The sequence below is a fragment of the Rhinopithecus bieti genome, unplaced genomic scaffold, assembly GCF_001698545.2.
Source record: "Rhinopithecus bieti isolate Rb0 unplaced genomic scaffold, ASM169854v2 scaffold_13262, whole genome shotgun sequence".
NCBI classification, from domain to species: Eukaryota; Metazoa; Chordata; class Mammalia; order Primates; family Cercopithecidae; genus Rhinopithecus; species Rhinopithecus bieti.
The window spans coordinates 5,501,221-5,522,414 of NW_016808004.1; the positions used below are offsets into that span (position 1 = coordinate 5,501,221).

At 45.4% G+C, this 21,194-nt stretch overlaps 1 protein-coding gene across 3 annotated transcripts in view; it reads left to right on the top strand.

The window, feature by feature from the left end:
- The window catches only part of RUVBL1 (RuvB like AAA ATPase 1), a 43,988-nt gene that overhangs the window by 20,897 nt on the left and 1,897 nt on the right, over positions 1-21,194 (top strand). For all 3 annotated transcript variants that reach the window (XM_017885005.1, XM_017885006.1, XM_017885007.1), the window contains 6 exons: positions 2,292-2,381; positions 3,191-3,340; positions 5,078-5,141; positions 6,526-6,724; positions 15,587-15,689; positions 20,850-20,941. In XM_017885005.1, coding sequence (XP_017740494.1) covers positions 2,292-2,381; positions 3,191-3,340; positions 5,078-5,141; positions 6,526-6,724; positions 15,587-15,689; positions 20,850-20,941 — 698 coding nt within the window. The remainder of the gene's footprint in view (positions 1-2,291; positions 2,382-3,190; positions 3,341-5,077; positions 5,142-6,525; positions 6,725-15,586; positions 15,690-20,849; positions 20,942-21,194) is intronic.

Sequence of the window (21,194 nt, forward strand, 5' to 3'; positions counted from 1 at the left end):
TGGAACAGTCCGGATTTTAGGCTTTGCCTTATTATTATTAATAAATATTATCATTGTAACTCTCATTTATTGTATGTGCCAGGCCTTGGACTAAGTGCTTCAACAAACGTTTCATCTATTGTCATTCATAACTTTATATGTATATATATTTGTGTGTGTGTGTGTGTGTGTGTGTATAATTTCCCTCATGTTACAGATGAAGGCTCATAAAGAGGTTACATGGTTATCCTGGGATCATCCAGCCAGTCAGGTGGCAGAGCTGACCCTCTGAGCCCTAACTGTTGTGCCGTCTGCCCACCAGCTTGCTGTGTGACCTTTGGAAGTCGGTTGAGCTCTCTGGGACTCAGTTTTCTCATCTATAAACTGCAGGAAATTGACCATATAATTTCTCCATCTTTATTCTGTTCTACGATTTTATGGTTCTTTGATTGTCTAAGGTTGTTTCTTGGTCACTGCTTTATGGAGATCATAAAAATGTCACTTCTTCAAAGGGCCATTTTTCTTTTTCCTAACAGGGTTTCAATCTCAGGAGCTTGCCTCTGCAAATATCTCTTTTATACCTACCCCTTGTCACTTCCATTCTGAATTAATTAGATTTCTCAGTAATCTGCCACCTTTCCAGTAATTACATCTTCAGTCAATTCATTTGGGAAATTAACCGGTATAAAAATGCTTGAGGCAAAAAAGAAGTATATTCTCCAATGTAGGACAGATAAAATAAGGCATACAGTTTAAATTTCAGCTATTTGTAATGCTGCTTTGTACAGTTTCTTTACAAAATAATGTAGAGGAGAAGATGAAATTTTTCTTCCAAAATGAATACTTTTAGGTACTTTTAGAATATGTACAAGATATTTGGATAGAAGGTGCTTAAATACTTGGTGGATATTCAAGTCTGAAGGAGTCTTCTGAGTCCTCGCAATGAGAATGCCGTTAGTACTCCTAACCCCTTCGTGCCAGGCCTTACCTGAGGGCCTCACCCACTTTTTTCCTTAGGCGCGCAGGCTCACAGCAGTTCTGCCAGGGGCTGCTGTCCCCACCCAGCCAAGGAGAGGCAGAGCCCTGGGTTTGCTGCTGTGGTGGTAGTTTTTTAAAAGCTTTATTGAGATAGCATTTTAAATAAAACTCATCCATTTTAAGTATACAATTCCAGGAATTTTAATGTATTTTCACAGTTGTACAGTCACCGCAATCTTAATTTCAGAACATTTTCATCGCCCCAAGAAGAATCCTTCTGCTCATTTACAGTCATTCCCCATTCCAATTATAGACCTCGGCAACTACTAATCTACTTTTGGTTGCCTTCTTTTGGACATTTCATATAAATGGAACATACACTGTACGTCTTTTTTTGTATCTGGCTTCTTTCACCAAGCCCTGGGTTGTTACTTTTTAATTTTGTTTGGGGCAAAGCCCAAGTTTTTTTCCACCATAGCTACATTATATCACATAACTCTCCATGAAGACCTGGAGAAACTTATGTTCAACTACAGAATCCTTACAAAGGCAGCTGTCCTAGAATGTTAATCACTGAGGGTCACCAGAATCTGGAGAAAAGCAACAGTTCCTCAAATCTGCTTATTTCCTTTCCTGGAGATACAAGCAGGCAGACCCAATGGCACAAACACTGGGATGTGAATCAAAAGGCTTGGGAAAGATTCTCATTTATGCTTTTCTTTGAATTACTTTATATATCTGTGATTGCACTGGGGTGCAATAGATGAGGAAACTTAGAACTGAGAACCTTATCCAAAATCATAGGCCCTGCAAGATGCCAGCCTTGAGATTGGTAAGCAGGTGCTGGCAGGTACTTCAGTTGCAGAAAGTTCCACCCCACCTGAGGTGAGGCAAATGAAGGAGTGAAGCAGGGATGATGATCTCAAGAGGGGTGATAGGGCCTGTGGTCCTGTGGACAGTGGGGGCTGGGCCCACCCATCTCAGGGCAGCCAGGACCATCCTTATAAAAACGCTGCTGCTAGTTTACAGCCTTTGGAATCAAGGGAAAGAGAAGAGTAGGTGTCCCATGTGTCCCTTTCATGCTTGTTTCACAGGGATGCAGGTGTGCTGGCCCCCCTATTCTTTCCCTGATGTGCTTAGTCCCCGAGCCAGTCTCTTGTGTGGTACTCATGCATTCACATTCCTGCAGGTCCTAGTATACATGCATATGCAGAACAGGCTTTCTCCATGCACTTGCTAGCTACCTCAGATCCCTTACGAAAAGGTACCTTACATGGTGTCTGAAGGAAATGGAATATGTATTACACTTCTGATTTACATTTTTTTTTTTTTAGCTGGACCCCAGCATTTTTGAAAGTTTGCAGAAAGAGCGAGTAGAGGCTGGAGATGTGATTTACATAGAAGCCAACAGTGGGGCTGTGAAGGTAATGCCTTCCTTGGGACACAGCATTGTCCCTGATTTGTTTGCCATGAGAATACCTACGTGACAAAGGAGTTGTTTTCTTCAGAGGGTGTGGGGTGTGTCGGGAGGGGCTGGTGTCTGTTATGAGGCTGATGGAAGGTCAACTAGTGGCCCTTTATGTATAATAAAGTTTGCCTTCCTTTTATCTTCATTCTTTAACCTTCTCACGATTAAAACAGGGCAGTCTGTTAGAAAAAATACTAAAACCTGTTCAGAGGGGGAGGACAGGGTGAGAAACCAAAACAACTTTAGTCATTTTCAAATTGAAATGTGCAGTGTATTTAATCTTCCTTTTATCTCTTTGGTATTTTCTTCCCAAGATATATGCATGTGGGAAGGAATGCTGCATTCGTTGGCATTCTTTTCTATCTGATTTTCAGGGTCCTGTACAGTGTTCCTCACTGTTTAATGGATGGGCATAATACTTCATATCAACAATAAATCACCCATCTACAAAAGAGTCTGAGCAGCTCCTCCGCCTCCAGTTAATCTACTGGATTTGCCTTTATCAGGAATTGCATACAGTTAAAAGAAAGAAGGGAAAAAGGATTTTGGGAGAAAGTATCAGGTGTTTTCAACCCAGTTTTGGAGCCCAGCGATGAGCAGATAACTCTCTTCTCTTGGCAGCAGGGGAGTGGGGCATATTTGGAGTTTGTCAAGTAGGCTGTCAGGCCCGCAGTGGGAACTGAGACCTTTATCTCACTTAGCCCTGTGCCATTTGGGGACTTGGCAGTGAAAACTCACCAGGCACTCATTTTCTCTCTTTTGCAGAGGCAGGGCAGGTGTGATACCTATGCCACAGAATTCGACCTTGAAGCTGAAGAGTATGTCCCCTTGCCAAAAGGGGATGTGCACAAAAAGAAAGAAATCATCCAAGATGTGACCTTGCATGACTTGGATGTGGCTAATGCGCGGCCCCAGGTACTGCCTCGATGCCTGGGTGACCTGGCACACTAGCCCTTTTGTATGTGCGTGGAGGTCTGAGAATGAATTGTCAGAGTCTTGCTGCCTTTCTTGAGGCAGACGGTCCTTTTCTATCTGTAATGTTCAGCAATTAACATCGACATGAGCTACGAGGGACTCCTTTGTTCCCATTCAAATGCTCTAGTCACAGATGATTTCATGTGTATTGTTTCTTATCCCAGCCAAGCCTCTGGCCCTGAGCTAGCCAGCTTCCTCCATGGCTTCACTCCAGCAGTGGGCTCACGCCTGGGATTCTCTGGGTGTTAATGGCAGGAGGGCAGGAGTGTTCTATGAGCCCGTTACAGGATTTCAGAAAGCCCGACAAGGCTCTTTCTTTCCCCCTGCTTAGCAAAAGCCACAGTGTTTTAGCTTTGAGCTGGTACTGTTGTCTGCTTCTCATGCAGATGGATACTTATGCCTTGACTAGTAAAATGTAGGAAAGGATGTTATCACTTTATGGCATTTGTAGGAAATATGTGATTAAAAGAAACAAGACACCACTGTTTCTTGTGATGGTCTTCCAGTTTGGTTTCATCCTTATCCTAAAAAAGACCTCTTCACTATTAGGGAATAGTTTGTTTTCTGTCTTGAAATTTGATCCGTGGGTGTTTTGTTCCTTGGCGCTTTGGTCAAGAGATTACTGAAGACTTATCTTGGACCAACAGGTCCCCTTGGTTGGTGAATTGGCCATCCGCAAACTGAACTCCTGGGAGCCCTTGACCTGAGAAGAGTGTTGGGCTGGGAGTCAGAAGTCAGGAACTGTGTTGTTCCATCACTGACCAGCTTGATTAATTTGTCACTTTGGGTCTCTGGGTTTTCTGTGGTTTAGGGTTCTGATTTTGAGTTTCCTCCTACTTGGCAAGGCAGTTTTGAGGACCAGACAGGAAACATTTGCTGCCTTTAGCTATTCAGCATTTAGTGAGCCCCTCTGTGTCTCAGGGCCTGGTAACCAACAGGTGATCACTAAATGCTGAACAAATGACCAAACACCAGCCTCTTCCTCTTGCTGACTGCACTGTTAGGAGCCCATAGGAGGATGCAGGTTGAGTGGTGAACCTGTTATGGAGTCAGCCATTCCACAGGGAGGGGCCCATAGACCAAGTAGCTCCAGGTTAAGTAAGGACTAGGCTGATGCAAGCCTGTGGTCAAAACTAGTGAGAGGAGGCACAGCAGTATAATCATGGTATATTTATACTTACTCTTGTAGTCCGTGTGTCCCCAAAGGCACAGGAACATTGGGAGGAAGTCATGAATCTGGTTAGGGTCAGATACCCCCTAGAGGGCATTTGACTTGAACTTTAATGACTGGGAACTTCCTAGGAAGGAGAATGGCATTCCTGGCAGATGGACTAGACTCAAAAGCATTGAGTCATAACAGAGCTTGCGGGTGTCCAGGGCAGGGCTGCTAGCCTCATGTGGCTAATCAAGGAACAAGGGATTGGAAAAAGATAGGACTGGAGAAGGAGGCTGGGCAGGCCCCATGGAGCTTATACTTACCATGAAAGGATTTTGTTTGATTCTTACAGGTCAGGGGAACCTCTAAAAATTCCTCTGTGTTTAGAAGCTCCTCAGGCTTTGAGGAGGGGTCTCCTTACCTCAGGATCCCATGTTGAGTTGATGAGTGGGATGCAGGGGGATGAGGCTTCTGTAGTCACCTTACAAAGCAGCACTGACTCTAAGTCTTCTCTTATGCAGGGGGGACAAGATATCCTGTCCATGATGGGCCAGCTAATGAAGCCAAAGAAGACAGAAATCACGGGTAGGTGAACCAGCGTGGCCTGCGAGCAAGGGGCAGGGTGGAGGGCCCTACGTTCTGAGATGCTCTTGCGGCTCTGTGAGCACATCTGCCCCGAGGAAATGCCTCAGAACAGTTCCTTCTTCCTCATAGTTCAGAGCTTGACTCTAGCCTTAGTCGCTGGCACTATTTAGGCAGCCATACAGCACACTGTTTGGTCTCTGCCCCACTGCAGTCACAGTTTCTGGCCCCTATGAGGCCCCAGAAATGTGGATTTATTTCGCCCAGCTCTGCTGGAGCACAGACTCTGGAGCCTTGGTGCTGTCAGCCCCCTCCCTAGTAGAGCACAGGGCAGCTTCACAGACCAGCTCCACGCACTGCCCTGCCCAGTTCGTGGGCACTTCCTAGAGCTCCACAGGGGACACTGCTGCTGCTCTCCTGTGCACCTTTATTTTACCCTGCTGCTCTTCCCAGCTTTCCTGTTGCTGTGTTTTTCTAATTCCACCTACAATTTCGTCACTTTAAGATGTTAGTTAAACATTAAAGCAAATATTATCTTCAAAATTTTAGCCAGGGCAGCAATCTGAGACCTTTCTGTTTGAGTTTTCAGGAGCAGTTTCTTTATTTTCACGTGGTTTTCAGTGTGCATCCTCTTTGGACAATCCCGGCCTCGTGCCTTTGGTGAAAGACGCTGCCTCAGATCTTCCAGTTTTCTGTTTTTGAGCTGCTCCCTCCTGAAGATAACACAGGAGCTGGTTTGGAAAATGAGCACTGAGACCTTAGCTGGGTTATGTAACTTTTGAGAGACTCATCCCTCTAGGAGCTCTGAGATTGGGCCTTTCTTCAGAGCCTTTCATTCCTCGAAGGTTTCTGTTCAGGATTCTAAAAACACCCACTTCCTTAGTCCGGGGGCACTTGATTGAAAGTTAATTAACCTAAACATTGTTGTATGGGACCAAAAGAAAGGGTCATTTACTGAGTATAGAATAGGAAAATTTGCATGTGAAAACTCATTTCACTCAGGGCTCCTAAACTCCAATGTCTCCCAGATCAGACAGAGCTACATTGGGTGTGTGGGAGGTGATAAGGCATAGTAGGGAGTGTGACAGCAGTGAGCATGTGCTGTGAAGGGATTCCCATGCAGAACACCCGTGCAACCTTTTTACATTTAACCAAACACATCTTTTGGGGGAGGCTGCCAATTTTGTGACCTTTAGGTGTGGTTATCACTGTGTTCAGATGACGACACTGAAGCCTGGAGTGAGGACACACCCTGTCAGGAATCATATAGCTAGTAGGAAAACTAGGCTCCCAGCATGGGTTTGGATTGAATTCAGGTGGAGGAGAAAAGGCGATAGTCTCTCCCAGCCCTGTGCTGACCTTGCCTGCCCATCCTTGCATCTCCTAGACAAACTTCGAGGGGAGATTAATAAGGTGGTGAACAAGTACATCGACCAGGGCATTGCTGAGCTGGTCCCGGGTGTGCTGTTTGTTGATGAGGTCCACATGCTGGACATTGAGTGCTTCACCTACCTGCACCGTGCTCTGGAGTCTTCTATCGCCCCCATCGTCATCTTTGCGTCCAACCGAGGCAACTGTGTCATCAGGTACAATGGCTGCCTGCCAGCCACAAGGCTTTTTTACCTTCCATCTGGGCTCATTTGTTCCTCAGGATCTCGCTAAACCCCACGAGGTGGGATGGGGATGAGGGGAGGTCATGTTGTTTTTGAAGGAAATCATGCCAAGTGGCTTGCCTCTGGTCTCATTTCCCTAGTCACCAAAGGCAGCAGCTGCCCTGTCACTCATGACGAGGGTCTCCCATGTGATCTCTGGGGTGTGATGCTACAATCTGGTCATTCAATTGGAGTGCACAAAGGTGAGATCAGACAGGGCTAGCCTTTGATGACATTATACACTTGAACGTCTTCAGTCTTCACCTGCACTCTGAGATGTAGGCATTATTGACATCATTTTTCAAATAAGGAAACTGGAATCATAACTTGTCCCTCATCAGAAAGACAGGATAAGAACCCAGCTCCTTCTGGTAACAAAACCAGCATTTTCTTTCTATCCCAGACCTCTGAACCACATTGGTTCTTTCCATTCCCCCACTCCACTCCTTCCCATCCCTTTGGCTGCCTTTGGGCAGGGCAGATGTTGTCCCCTGGAAGACAAGTGTTCCTATGGTGCTCATCCTGCCAAGATTGGCTCAAAGCTGGGTCAGGGACCTTCCTGGGGTTGCTTTTTCTCCTAATCACTCTCCAGGCTCGTGGTCCTAGAGAACATCCCATCTTCCCATCTCTCAAGCCCAGTGTCAGTATTCCCAGTATCTGGTAGTTTTATTACTCTTTTGGTTTTCTGTGATCCTGTTTAAACATTAGTGCCTGGTCCCTGCAGTGCTTGGGGCACAAAGGTGGGTAATGAGGGGCCTCTTTTCAAGCCTGCAATAGAGTAGTGTGGGGACAAAGTCCCTGAGGCTGCATGCTCAGGGCAGTGGAGGCAGTGGGAGTTGGAAAGACACCCCGTGGCCCATGAGTATCTCAGGACACAGCTGGAGCCAAACTGAGTTTGAAATCAAAACTGCTGATTTGCCTAACTCAGCTCTGAATGATGGTGGGCCCTATCTAAGATTTTAGTTTGCTTTTAATAGAGAAGCTTTATTATTAAGACTGTCCAAGCTGGGCACAGTGGTACGTTCCTGTAGTGTACTCTTAGGGAGGCTGAGGCGGGAAGATTGCTTGAGGCTGGAAGTTTAAGACTGTAGTGTGCAACGATCGCACCTGTGAATAGCTGTTGCACTCCCACCTGGGCAACAGCGAGACCCCATCTCTAAAAATAATTTAAAAAAAATAAAACATGCAAACTCTGGTGTTGCTGGCTCTGGGTAGGCCCCACAGAGGGGGTTCTGTAGTGCTGTGAGCACTGCACTATAGCAGCAGGCCTTCCCACTCATGTGGTTTCTTTCACTTGCAATTAGGAATCGAATGCATGATTCAAGTCCATGTGGCAGCATCTTGCAGCTACTCTGAATCCCTGTCCATGATGCTCTCTGGACAAGACCACTGTCATAAGTGCTTCCTAAGTCTTGGAGAGAAAGTGTGTGCCAGATCCAGCATGGCTACCTGGGCAGCTTCTGGAGACACATGCATGTGGGCCTTCTGCCTGGTATACCTGTGGCTGGCTGGACTTTCTTAGCCTTGGCCAGGCCAGGCTGAAGCCTGACAGTGCAGCTGGTGAAAGGGCTCAGCCTTGGACAGATGGTGCCCCCTGCTGGGGAGCTCTGCTAATAGGCTTCCCTCCCTCCACAGTAGGGAACCCAGCCCAGCAGATGCCTACAGAGCCTGGCATCTCTTGCCCCCAGAAATAAGGTCTCTCAGTCCCATCCCACTCAGGACTAAGGTGCACACAAAGGTGGCCTTGATCTCAGAATCTGCTCAGTGGAGACAAAGCTCTGGTCAGCCTGAAACCTGGGAGATTTGGCCCCAGCCCCATCTGGGCTGATTTGATCAAGGGCTGCTAGAGGTTGTGGAGACTCCTTGCCAGACTATAGTTACCCAAGTGGAAGGAAGGCGCTCAGAGCATGGATCTTTAGGCAGGTCGGTTCAGGCAACCCAGATTCGGTTGTTTGCTCTGAAAGAGAATTTTGGCACCGTGTTCTAGTAGGAAATCTGTTGCAGTGGTGATAATAATGTCAACATGGTGATGAAAAAAGTAATAGCCAACAATAATAGCCATCTGACGTGCTTCCCACAGACTCCACCCCTAGAGGGGAACTACAGGGCTTCCTTACCTCCCAGACTCACATCTGATCTCTAGAGCTCTCAAGGAAAGGAAGGGGGAAGGGAGGTGACTAACTGAGGGCTTCCTCTGTGTCAGAAACTATCCAGAGCGCTCTACATGGGCCATCTCATGTCCTCCCAGGACACCCTGACAACCCTCTGAGCAGCTGAGGTTATCTCCAGACTCAAATGGGAGGTTACCTGCCCAGGCCATAGGCTAGAAAGTGTTGCCACTGGAACCTGAGCCCAGAGGAACGTCTGGATCCAAACTCCATGCTCTCACTGCTCTCCCACACTGCTTCCCAGTGGCCCCTGGGCTGTGAGCGGGGATGGAGCTTTGATGGGGTGCTGCCTGGAGATGGCAGTGGGGGACTGTTGAATGCTGACAACAGATTGCTGTGAAAATGCAGCCTCTAGGAGTGTTCTTTTCCAGGTAGTGTACGCTCCCTCTCAGCTTCTTGCCGCTCACCCCTCCCTGTGTAAATGACCCTTGTGGATTGAGCCTCAGAAGTGAGCCCACTCTCTGATGGCTGTTGTGTTTTATGGAGCATGAATTACAGCACTAGCCTGGTTCCCACATGGAAAAATTACAGGCATTGGAGTCATGTGGAAGCTCATGACCCTGGCGAGTTCCTTGACCTCTCTGAATCTTACCATCCTCATCAGGAAATGGGAATATCAGCACCTTTTTTGCAGAATTATGTGAAGAGTAGAAAAAGTGAGTGCAAAGTTGTCACCCAGGCCAGTCCTAGAGTATTGCCCTCTTGGAAGCTGATTTCATACCCCTGCCTGGTCTGCCCTGTGGACATGGCTTGGCCTCAGGGATCTCTGAGAACCCAGAAAGGCATGAAGCCTCTTTATAGCCCCTCCTGACCTTGACAAGCAGCCCCCAAATCCTTTAGGTCACCTCTCCCTGTGGACAGCTGATGTGGAAGCACCTGTCCCTGGGCCTCTTAACGCTCCAGACTCCTTCTGGGAAAGGTCCATCCATGGATGACAGGGAGGCAAAGCTCTGTTGCCCGCTTGCCTGGCTCCTCCCTAACTTGACACCGTAAGAAGTACCTTTCCTTCCAAGCTCAGGATCCTGAACTGTTAGATGAGAGCCCAGCACTGATCCCAGCTTGAAAACTGGGAGATTTTCTTTTCATATTGAGGTATAGGCCCTGGGATTAGGAGTTCTTATAGGAGTTTCTCACTGAAAGTCACTTCGTTGCACCAAAGCAACAAGACTTAAGAAACAGTGTGGTCTCTGTTCAGTGTAACCTTGTGGTAGATAGTGTTTCAAAAACAAACAAACAAACAAACAAACAAAAAAAACCAAAAAACAAAAACAACTTTATGGAGACATAATTCATATAAAATACAGTTTTTTGTATGGTTTCTAGTGTATTCACAGAGTTGTGCAGCCATCACCACAATCAATTTTAGAACATTTTCATCAACCCAAAAAGAAACTGTACCCATCAACAGTCACCGTCCCTTCTGCACCCTTACCCCCATCCACCGGCAGCCGTTAATCAATTTTGTCTCTATAGATTTGCTTTTTCTGGAAATTTTGTATAAATAGCACCATATAATCTTGTCTTTTGTGACTGGCTTCTTTCCCTTAGTGTGATGTTTTCAAGGTTCATCCATGTTGTAGTATGCGTAGTACTTATTTCTTTTTCCAGTTGAATAGTATTCTATTATATGGAATATTTAATAGTGTATCTTATTTAACCATTCATTAGTTGATGGACATTGGGTTGTTGGGTTATTATGATAATGCTGCTCTGAACAGTTGTGTACAACTTTTTCTTTCTTTCTTTCTTTTTTTTTTGTAAGTAGAGATGGGGTCTCACTTTGTTGACCAGGCTGGTCTTGAACTCCTGGGCTCCAAGGATCCTCCTGCCTCAGCCTCCCAAACTGCTAGGATTACTGTGAGCTACCACACCCGGCCTATGTACAACATTTTTAAGTGGACATGGTTTTTATTTCTTTCAGTTACATACCTAGGAGTGGAATTGCTGGGTCCAGTGGTAACTGTTTAACCTTTCAAGGAACTGCCAGCTGTTTTCCAAAGCCATCTGCATCATTTGACATTCCCACCAGCAATGTATGAAGGTCCCAGTTTCTCCACATTCTTGCCAGCACTTGTCTGTCTTTTTGATTATAGATATTCTAGTGGGTAATGAAGTAATATCTCATTGTGGTTTTGATTTGCATTTCCTTAACGACTAAGGATGTTGAGTGTCTTTTCATGTGCTTATTGGCCGCTTGTATATTGTCTTCGGAGAAATGTTTATTCACATCCTTTGCCCATTGTTTATTCAGGTTCTTTGTCTTTCCATTGTCAAATTATAAGAGTTCTTTATATATCCTGGATACTAGATCTTTATCATTTATATATGATTTATAAATATCCTATTCTTTGGGTTGTCTTTTCAGTTTCTTGATAGTGTCTTTTGACACACACAAGTTTTAAATTTCAATGAAGTCCAATTTATGTTTTTTATTTTGTTTTTTGTGTTTCTGGTTTCATGTGTAAGAACCCATTGCCTAATCTAAAATCACAAAGGTTTATGCTTGTGTTTTCTCCTGAGAGTTTTATAGTTTCGACTTTTATGTGTAGGCTTATGATCCATTTGTAGTTAATTTTCATGTAGGGCGTAAGGAAGGGGTTGGTCCAACTTCATTATTTTGCATGTGAATATCCAGTTGTCCCAGAACCATTTGTTGAAAAGACTGTTCTTTTTTTATTGAATTGTTTTGGCAGCCTCATCAGAAAATCAAATGGCTGTCTTTTTAGTACTCTTACTGTGTGCCCACTGAGCCCAAGGTTAAGTGGATATTAGGTGAGTTACCCATCGCATTACCCAGAGAGGTGTTTTTACTGCACTTTCTGTCAGCAGAAAAGCTTTGTGTTATCTGTGTCCCTGTAGTTACAGGATTACATAAAGAAGCATTTATGTAGTGATTCTCAGCCGGGGCAAATTTGTTCCACTGGGGACATGTAGCAATGTCTGGAGACATTTTTACTTAACATAACTCAGAAGTGCTGCTGGCATCTAGTGGGTAGAGGCCAAGGATGCTGCTGAACATCCTGCAGTGCCTAGGACAGCCTTTCAAAAAGAATTAATTTGGTCCAAAACATCCACAGTGTCACAGTTATTGTAAGAGTTATTGTAAGAGGAAAGTAGTCACAAATGAGTCAGCCATGTTGCACATGTGGTGGTGTATCTGCAGGATACATTTCTAGAAGTACATTTGTCTTGCTCCTATAGATAATGCTGTATTGGATTCCAAGGAGATTTGGGTCTGTGGCTTCATAACTCCAAACTGTCTATCTGGAGGAAGCTCACTTATGGCCGAGTTTGGACAATTGCTGAATGGTAAAATGTTAAAATTAATAGTAGACTGAGGCCAAAGCCAGAAATGAACTTCTAAGATGCAAGAATAAATCTGCAGATTTACCAAAATGTAATTATTATCCAGCTTCTTATTAACAGTTTTATAACATTACCATTATGGCTGCCTTGTTAAACTGTGATCCTCCCCACTCCCTGCCCCCTAGCTCCTGCTGAGGTCAGCACACGGCCCAGCACCGCTGCTGGCACATGGGGGCTCCACTCAACCAGCCCACTCAGCAGCATCACCAGTTGGAACCATCTCCCACTAATACAGTTTCTGGAAGAAACTTTCTACTTCAGATTCATAGCTTGGACAAATCTCAAAAATGTTTGGTCTTTAATTCCTGAAAATGCTTAGCAGTCCTCAGCAGCCTTTTCTTTTGTTTTCTCCTCATCAAACTCCTTTTACCACTTGGCAGCCTTTTAATAGACTTTGAAAACTATAAGAAATGTTATTAATGCATTTCTATAAATTCTGTCCTTGTGAAGTTTGATTCGGGACTACTTTATTTTTCTCTAACCTTTTCTTCTTTAAACTTTTTATGTTTGTTGTGATTTATCGTGGGTGGTGTAGAATTTTGGATATTTTTGTCCTTGGGATATTTTAATATGGCAAAATTGAGATCTTACAATTTCCTCAGAATTCCCAAAAGAATTCTCAAATAAGACTTAAAAAACACTTATGGCCTAAATAGAATTAAAAAATAAAAATTAAATGTAGTTTTAAAAGGTTATTTTGCTTAATGTGAAGGTTGCAGGTACACCAAATACTGAGATTTGAATCATGATAGAATTTCATCTTTATAATTCTTCCTAATTTTAAAAGACATTTGTTGCTGGAAAAGATAAGTTTTCTCTAAAGTATACTAATATTTGTATTTCCTATTAGTTTGTTTCCATATTTACTTTGAAGATTTTAATTTTTTTGCATTGGACTTAACAATTCATTAATGTAGCATTTTATTCTCTCTTTGAATTGTTTTTATTGTGGTAAAATGTGTGTAACATAAAATTTGCCATTTTAACCATTTTTAAGTGTATAATTCATTGGCATTAATGACATTCACAGTGTGGCATGACCATCACCGCTATTTCCAAAACCATCACCACTATTTCCAAAACTTTTTCATCATCTCAAAAACAGAAACTCTGTAACCATTAAGCATGAAGTCCCAGTTCTACCTCCCCTCAGATCCTGGTACCTCTCATTTATTTCTGTCTTTTTTTTTCTTCTTTCTTTTAAGACAGGGTCTCACTCTGTCATCCAGGCTGGAGTGCAGTGGCACAGTCTTGGCTCACTGCAACCTCTGCCTCCTGGGCTCAAGTGATTCTCATGCCTTACCTTCCGGAGTAGCTGGGATTACAGGCACATGCCACCAGGCCTGGCTAATTTCTGTCTCTATGAATTTGCCTACTATAGATATTTCCTATAAAGAAACCATAAAATATTTGTTCTTTTGTCTCTGGCTTATTTCACTTTGCATGTCTTCAGGGTTCATCCTGTGCTAGCATGTATTTTGTTTGCATTTTAGTTTTGCAGTCATAAATATGCATTTTTGTACCTCAATTAACTGGATAGAATTTAAACAATTAGATTTTATTTTACGAAAGTTAAATTTTAGCATGCTTACTTGTTTTTGAAACCAAATATTCAGATACTAACAAATCCAGTTGACATGACTAATTCTTTGTTATATTGATTACTTATAACCATAGACTGTACAATCCTGCACGAGTTTAAGAATGCCAGAAGTGTAGCCTTTCTGTTGTTATGACCCCCAGAGGCCAAGGCAGAAGCCCACAGCACATGGGGCTTCCAAACACTAGCTGAAGGCTGGCCCCGTATGCCACCAGTGACTGCCCAGTGCACCTCAGGGTCTGGTGGGTTGGCAAGGTTCCTCCCCTAGGCTGTTATTCCTATGGCTTGGCTAAGGGTTCAAGAGAAAAATAGGCAAACGATGGGATTGGATCCTTCTCAACAAGAAGTAAAATTATATATATATATAAGGGAATACATTCAAATGCTTCATTAGTAATCAAAGAAATGCAAACTTAAGGTATTACCTTTCCCTCTTTTTCTAAACTGTCAAAATAGCAAAATGTTTCAGAATGAGAATACTTGGTAGTGGCTATGATCCTGTGAGATTAGATAACTCATGTAGCTGAATAAATTAGGATAGTTATTCATTCAAGTAGCTATTCAGGTTTCTGTCAGGCCCTACAGCAGTTGCTAAGGAAATGTTTATGACTGTATGCATCAAAATATCAATAAAAATAATAGCAACAATTGGAAACTAAATGCTCAACGATTTGGGTTAAGTAAAATATTTAATGGATTGTTAAGCAAATATTAAACATAAGTATTAAGACTGATGCAAGCCAGGTGCAGTAGCTCACACCTGTACTCCAAGCTACTCGGGAGGCTGAGGTGGGAGGAGCCCTTGAGCCCAGGAGTCTGGGGCTGCTGTAAGCTAGAATCATGCCACTGCACTCCAGCCTGGGCCATAGAACAAGACCCGGTCTCAAAAACAAAACAAAGCAAAGCAAACTGAAGCAACATGGACAAAAACAAAAAAAATGTGCATACTTAGTATAATTTGTAAAATTATGCTATAGAGTATTTTATATATAGTATATAGTTACATATATGTACATATATGTACTATATATAATATATAGTACATACTATATATTATACTATATAATTTGTATATATATGAAAGTTTGGCAGATATCTAGATGATTATTTTTGAGTATGATTTTAGTTATTGTTTTTTCCTATTTCCCAGTTTTCCTATGATACTGATGATTACCAAGATAATCAAGTTGGTTTTTTTTTTTTTTTTCCTTTTGGGACAGAGTCTTACTCTGTCACTCAGGGTGGAGTGCAGTGGTACACTCTCAGCCCACTGCAACCTCTGCCTCGCGGGTTCAGGTGATTCTCATGCCTCAGCCTCCCCAGTAGCTGGAATTACAGGGGTGTACCACCATGCCCAGCTAACTTTTGTATTTTTAGTAGAGACAGGGTTTTAACATGTTGGCCAGCTATTCTTGAACTGCTGACCTCAGGTGATCTACCCGCCTCTGCCTCCCAAAGTGTTGGCATTACAGGCGTGAGCCACCGCACCCAGCCTGAAGTTGTTTTTATGCCACTGGAGGTTAGTCTGTTTACTCGGGTCCTGGCTCTGATTCTTAGGCTGCCTAGCCAGCTGCTTGTGGTGTGAATACTGGATCTGTATTTCCAGTGTCGTTTCTTGTCTAACAGAGGCTTAGGTGATGGGATTAATTTTGCCCCTTACAGAGGCACTGAGGACATCACATCCCCTCACGGCATCCCTCTTGACCTTCTGGACCGAGTAATGATAATCCGGACCATGCTGTATACTCCACAGGAAATGAAACAGGTGAGCCTCCCTTCTTCCCTCCTGCTCTCTTCTCTCATTTGCTCCCAGTGTTCACTGATGGCTGTGTAGAAAGGTATCTGCGGCTTGGATCTGGCTGCCATTCACCATCTCACCACTTAGCTACTGGCCTCGAGCAAGTCACGTTACTTCAGAGTCTCAGTCTCCCCATCTGAAAGATGGATTGTGCTAACTAGACATTGCCCCAAGTGTCGAAAGAAGCTCAGCTCCCTGTCTTGGCTGTTCACTTTTCTGCTGTTCCCCCTTTGATAAGCTTTAGGAAAAGGATAGTGAAAAAATCAATTTGATGATAGCCATTAGGGAAGCTACCAGCTCTATAAAAAGGAGGCAATAAAATATGATTTAGTGATAGCCTTTTGGTGACCAGGCCAGACTATGCCTGTGGCCTTTTTTACTCAGAGGACAAGGCCAGGCTCACTGTTCCACCTGAACCAACAGCAAGCCAGCTCCAGCAGGGTATAGAATGTAGCCACCCTGACCTGGAAGAGGCCAGTGCCTGTGTCCTAGCAGAGCCTGTCTGTTGTAAACAGCATGACGAATGACAAGTTTCTCGGCAGCTTTGGAGGCCGCCCCTGGGCAGGTCTGTGGCTTTGCAATAGAGTCCTTGAGGGCTTCTGCCAAGTCCACAGAGGTGATGGCGAGACAGCATCATACAGCTTAGAAGAGCACCTGAAGATGGAGTTTGTGAAACTGATCATATAATAAGAGGCTTCATTGAAGGACCCCTGGAAGAATCTAGCTCCGTGGCTGGCACACGGTGGATGCCCATAAGTCTGTGTGACCTGAATCTGGGTTAGGCTTGGAGTTGGGAGACCACAGGGATGTATGAGCGTGGGCTTTATCCAAAGGGCCACAGTCCCAGTGGTCTCTGTAGGAATTGCCTCTTGCTTGGTGTGCAGCTCGAGCACAACTATGTGCCAAGCATTGGAATCATTGGACTAGGAATTTCTAGTTACCTTAATGGTATTTTCAGGTATTCCGTATGATCACCATCTGTTTTATTTTTACATTTGAGTCATGGAGCTGTAAGTCCAGGATGCAAAACCAGACAGTGCCCTGCAGAGCCCAGGCCATCTGTTCAGTGGTACATACCCTGGATTGGTGTCTCAGAGGTGGTATGTGCTGTGCTCTTTCCTCTGCCCTGCCCACCCTTGCCCCAAATGTTCTCTTCTGGTGGACTCTGGCATGCAGCCATGGTTGGAGATGCTGAGCAGGCTGGGGCTGCAGTGACATCTCGATGCACTTTGCCTGGACCTTGTCTTTTCACCAGAGCATGGCACTCTGTTAAGCATCGTGTTGAGCAGGACATGCCTGGCCAGTTTGATTCCATTTGATCCCCAGTAACCCATGAGGCAGGGAGAACTACTGTCATTACCCAGTAGTTTTAAAAGATGAGGACATTACCTAGGCATGGTGACTCACACCTGTAATCCCAGTACTTTGGGAGGCTGAGGCTGGAGGGTCACTTGAGCTCAGGAGTTTGAGACCAGCCTGGGCCACATAGTGACACCCCTACTCAACAAAACATAAAAAGTTAGCCAGGTGTGGTGATGTGTGCCTGTAGTCCCAGCTACTTGGGAGGCTGAGGTGAGAGGATTGCTTTAGCCCAGAAGGTCGAGGCTGCAGTGAGCCGTGATGGTGCCACTGCACTCCAACAGAGTGAGACCCTGTCTCAAAAAAAGACAGATGAGGACATTGAGACCTAGGGTAACTAATTTGCCCAAGTTCATAACATTAGTCAGTGACTAGCAGGTAACAGGACTGGCTGTAGTTCAGGCTTTCTCAGGCTTTCTGATCCAGAAACCTGTGTTCTTAATCACTGTGCCACTCAACTTCCCTGCTGCTAGAAATCTCTCATCTCATTGTCATCAGGATTCGTGAGGTGGCTTTCCTCCGGCAGTTTGGGAGCAGGATCTTTTCTTTGGAGCAGTCAGGGCCTCTCCTTGCTGGGGGGCCTTTCCCAGCACTTCAGCTACTCTTCCATGGCTGGAGGCCCAGCCTGGGCCTGCCGGCATCTCTTATTGACCGCATGCAGGAGTGCTGTAGGGATGCATCAGGAGAGTCACAGATCTCCCTTCGTAACCAGCACTGGCAAATTACTGAAGCAGTTATGGTTCATAGTAGCAATTATATATGTTATTTAGGAGATGGTGTCAATGACCAGGGGCCTCATCGCCAAGTAAGGGTGTCTTGCTCTTGGGTGACTGCCAGGTTGAAGCCAAGGCATTCACTGAACAGAAGCAGAAGGAGAAACAGAGTCCCAGGCAATTCTTGGCCCATTCTTACTGCAGGACATAGCACCTTACTTTTCGGTCTAAAACCCCGTGTGTCCTGCCAAAAAAGACAGCCCAGCACAGATGTGGTCAGGACCAGAGACACCAGGAGTATTTTGAGGCCATCATTTGCCTACTGAATGACTTGAGCAATTTGGTGCATCTCACTGAGCCTCCACCTTCTCTGTTAGAAGATCTGCTCCCTGCTTTGCAAGATTGTCATTAGGATTCGTGAGGTATTGGTAATAACGGGCCCTCCCATCCTTCCCATTGCTGTTGTTATTACTGTATTCATAGCTTTGTGTGCTTCACAGGTACCCTCTAGGGTCCTCTACGTACAACGTACAACAGCTTCGCAATAGCCAATGTTGGAGGCTCCAAGAATGAGGGTCCTGTGGTCATGTGGAGAGTAAGCAGCAGAGTCAGGACTACCACTCAGAGCTAATACACCCTTGCTGCTGCCATTCGAACCCAGAGTTCCTGGCCCAAGCAGTCTGGAATGTTCTGCACTGTGCTTCTAGAACAGTGACTTTTGCCAGGCCAGCTCTGGGCTGGGGCTCTCTTGGCTTAGTCAGGAGGGCCTCTCCTCAGGCTTTCTGTTAGGACTCGTGGCTTTGTTCCCACTGGCCCAGGTGATAACCTCAGCATTTTTACTGGAGCCTGGGCTAGGTTTTTAAACAAACTCGATGTAACTTGTGTACTCTGCAATCCAAGCCGACACCCTCATAAACTATCCCTGCAGGTTATTAAATGATTAAAGATCTCATTTATGAACTGTCCGTTTTCGAGCAGCTTGAGACAGACGCTCTCACGATTGCTTTGACCTGCTCTAGTGAGAGAGAGAGCAGAGTGTCCCTGACATTCTGGAAGCTGAGCCGCAGATTCAGTGCAACTCACTGAAGGGGAGACGCTTAGGCTGAAGCTGTCTCCTGTGACCAGGCTCCAGGATTCAATATTTGCATCTCCCTGGAGTTTCAGAAGGTCCTCTGGGGACATTTTTCTTGGCAGGACCTGGCAGTTTCCTCAGTCCCAGCTGTGAGTGAGAAGCCTTTTTTTACCTTGAAGCTGTGTTCAGAGGGGAGTTTTGTTGATGGAGCAGGGAGTCACCCCCATTTCATTTTCTTGGTTGTCCTTGTACCATCCAGTAACTTCGGAGGGCCCCTCTCTGCCCAACTGCATTTAGCTTTGGATCTCAAACAGTGGAACTCCTCCTGCACAAGCTAAGATTGTTTCAGTAGAGCTCACACCCTGGCAGTTCACCCACGAGCCCAGCAGATAAGTTTCATGTGGCCTATGCAGTGTTTGTGAAATATTTGAACAAGTTGCTGACACCTAGAAATCAGGACATTTTTTTTTTTTGGAGACGGAGTTTCTCTCTTGTTGCCCGGACTGGAGTGCCGTGGCACAATCTCAGCTCACTGCAGCCTCCACCTCCCGGGTTCAAGCGATTTTCCTGTCTCAGCATCCCAAGTAGCTGGGATTATAGGCATGCGCCACCACACCCAACTAATTTTTGTCTTTTTAGTAGAGATGGGGTTTTGCCATGTTGGTCAGGCTGGTCTTAAACTCCTGACCTCAGGTGTTCCACCTGCCTCGGGCTCCCAAAGTGCTGGGATTACAGGCATGAGCCACTGCGTCTGGCCAAAATCAGCACATTTCGTACAAAGATCTGAGTTCTGAGCCTGTCTTGACAAAAGGGAAGACTTAAGACAGCACCTTGTAGCAGTGGTGGCTGTGGGTGGAGGGGCTGCCTCCCCAGAGTGTTTGCTGGCCAAGCACTTCACCCTCACCCGGCTCATTGCAGCCGCTCTGGCCTGCTGGGGCTTTCCAAGGCCTTTCCCATCTATGGGCAGCCGATGTGCTGTCCCCCCAGCCCAGCTAGGATCATCAAGAGACTGGGCTCCCCACCCCTGCAGCTCCTGCCCGCAGGGTCCCGGCCTGGAGAGCTGACAGGCGAGGCTTGATGTGGCCACCTCAGTAAAGCTCTGGCTCTCCTCCCTCCTGCAAGGCTGAAGCTGGGACTCAGTCTTTCCCAGCTTCTGTGCCTCTACACTGGGTGTGCTTTTACGGCTTTAATTTCAACAAGGGCTTCTTGATATCTTGTTTACGAAGCTGCCAAAGTGAAAAATTCCTGTATTATATGCGGCTCGAAGTCCTGCAGTTATCTCAGCTCCACAACACACAACATCATTATCCCGGCTGCCCCTTATCACTCAGTGCTGGTACGCCTGCAGGATCCTGGTCCACCGTGTTACAGCATCCCCGCCACCAGCCTGCCTCCCCTCCAACTCTACTAAGATCTTCAAACTGCAGCAAGCGTCAGCCTCTTCTTGATAGATTAGATATCTCCCGGTGATGTTATGAGGCCTGGTAAATCTTTAAAAGTAACTTTTTTGATTTATTTAACCATCATATTTATCAAGCAAATAAAAAATGTCTCTTCTTGCCTGAGTGCTTGTAGGTGGTAGTGCCCATGCTGGAGAGGTAGGTTAGAGCCCTTGTGGGAGCCCAGGGTAGGTTAGAAGAGGCACCAGTTCTCTGCCTGGGGACAGGGGAGGGAAGGACATGGAGGCAAGAGTGAGCCACTTGAAAGCTGCACACCTCCGGGTGCACCAGCCACACTTGAGTCAGTTGAACATAGCATACTGGCCATGATGCTATTCATGCATACTGTGGGGCCGCACATGCCCCCTGGAGGGTGCTGGGCTGGCAGTGCTGGGCAGGCATTTGCTTCCTGCCCACCAGCCCAGGTCTTGGTTTCTCTTATGCTGCACAGTGAGAAATACTGAGTAACATTGTCTTTAAAGCACTTTAGAAATGGGACACTTGAGGTCAGTCACTGTTGATCATGTTTTTTCTCCTTTAAAAGATCATTAAAATCCGTGCCCAGACGGAGGGAATCAACATCAGTGAGGAGGCACTGAACCACCTGGGGGAGATTGGCACCAAGACGACACTGAGGTGAGCCGGTACCCTGGGCCCGCCGGGGCCTCCCCAGCACAGCCAGGGCCCTCACTGGGGTCATTCTGGGCAATAAAGGCAGATCCCTTCCTAGGGCACAGGACTGTATCCATCTGCTCTTCCTGGTGTGATGGGTGCCAGGGCACTTGAGTTTCAAATGCAGAGGATTTGTCTGATGGTTTTTTATTTATTTATTTATTTATTTATTTATTTATTTATTTATTTTTTTGAGATGGAGTCTCGCTTTGTCGCC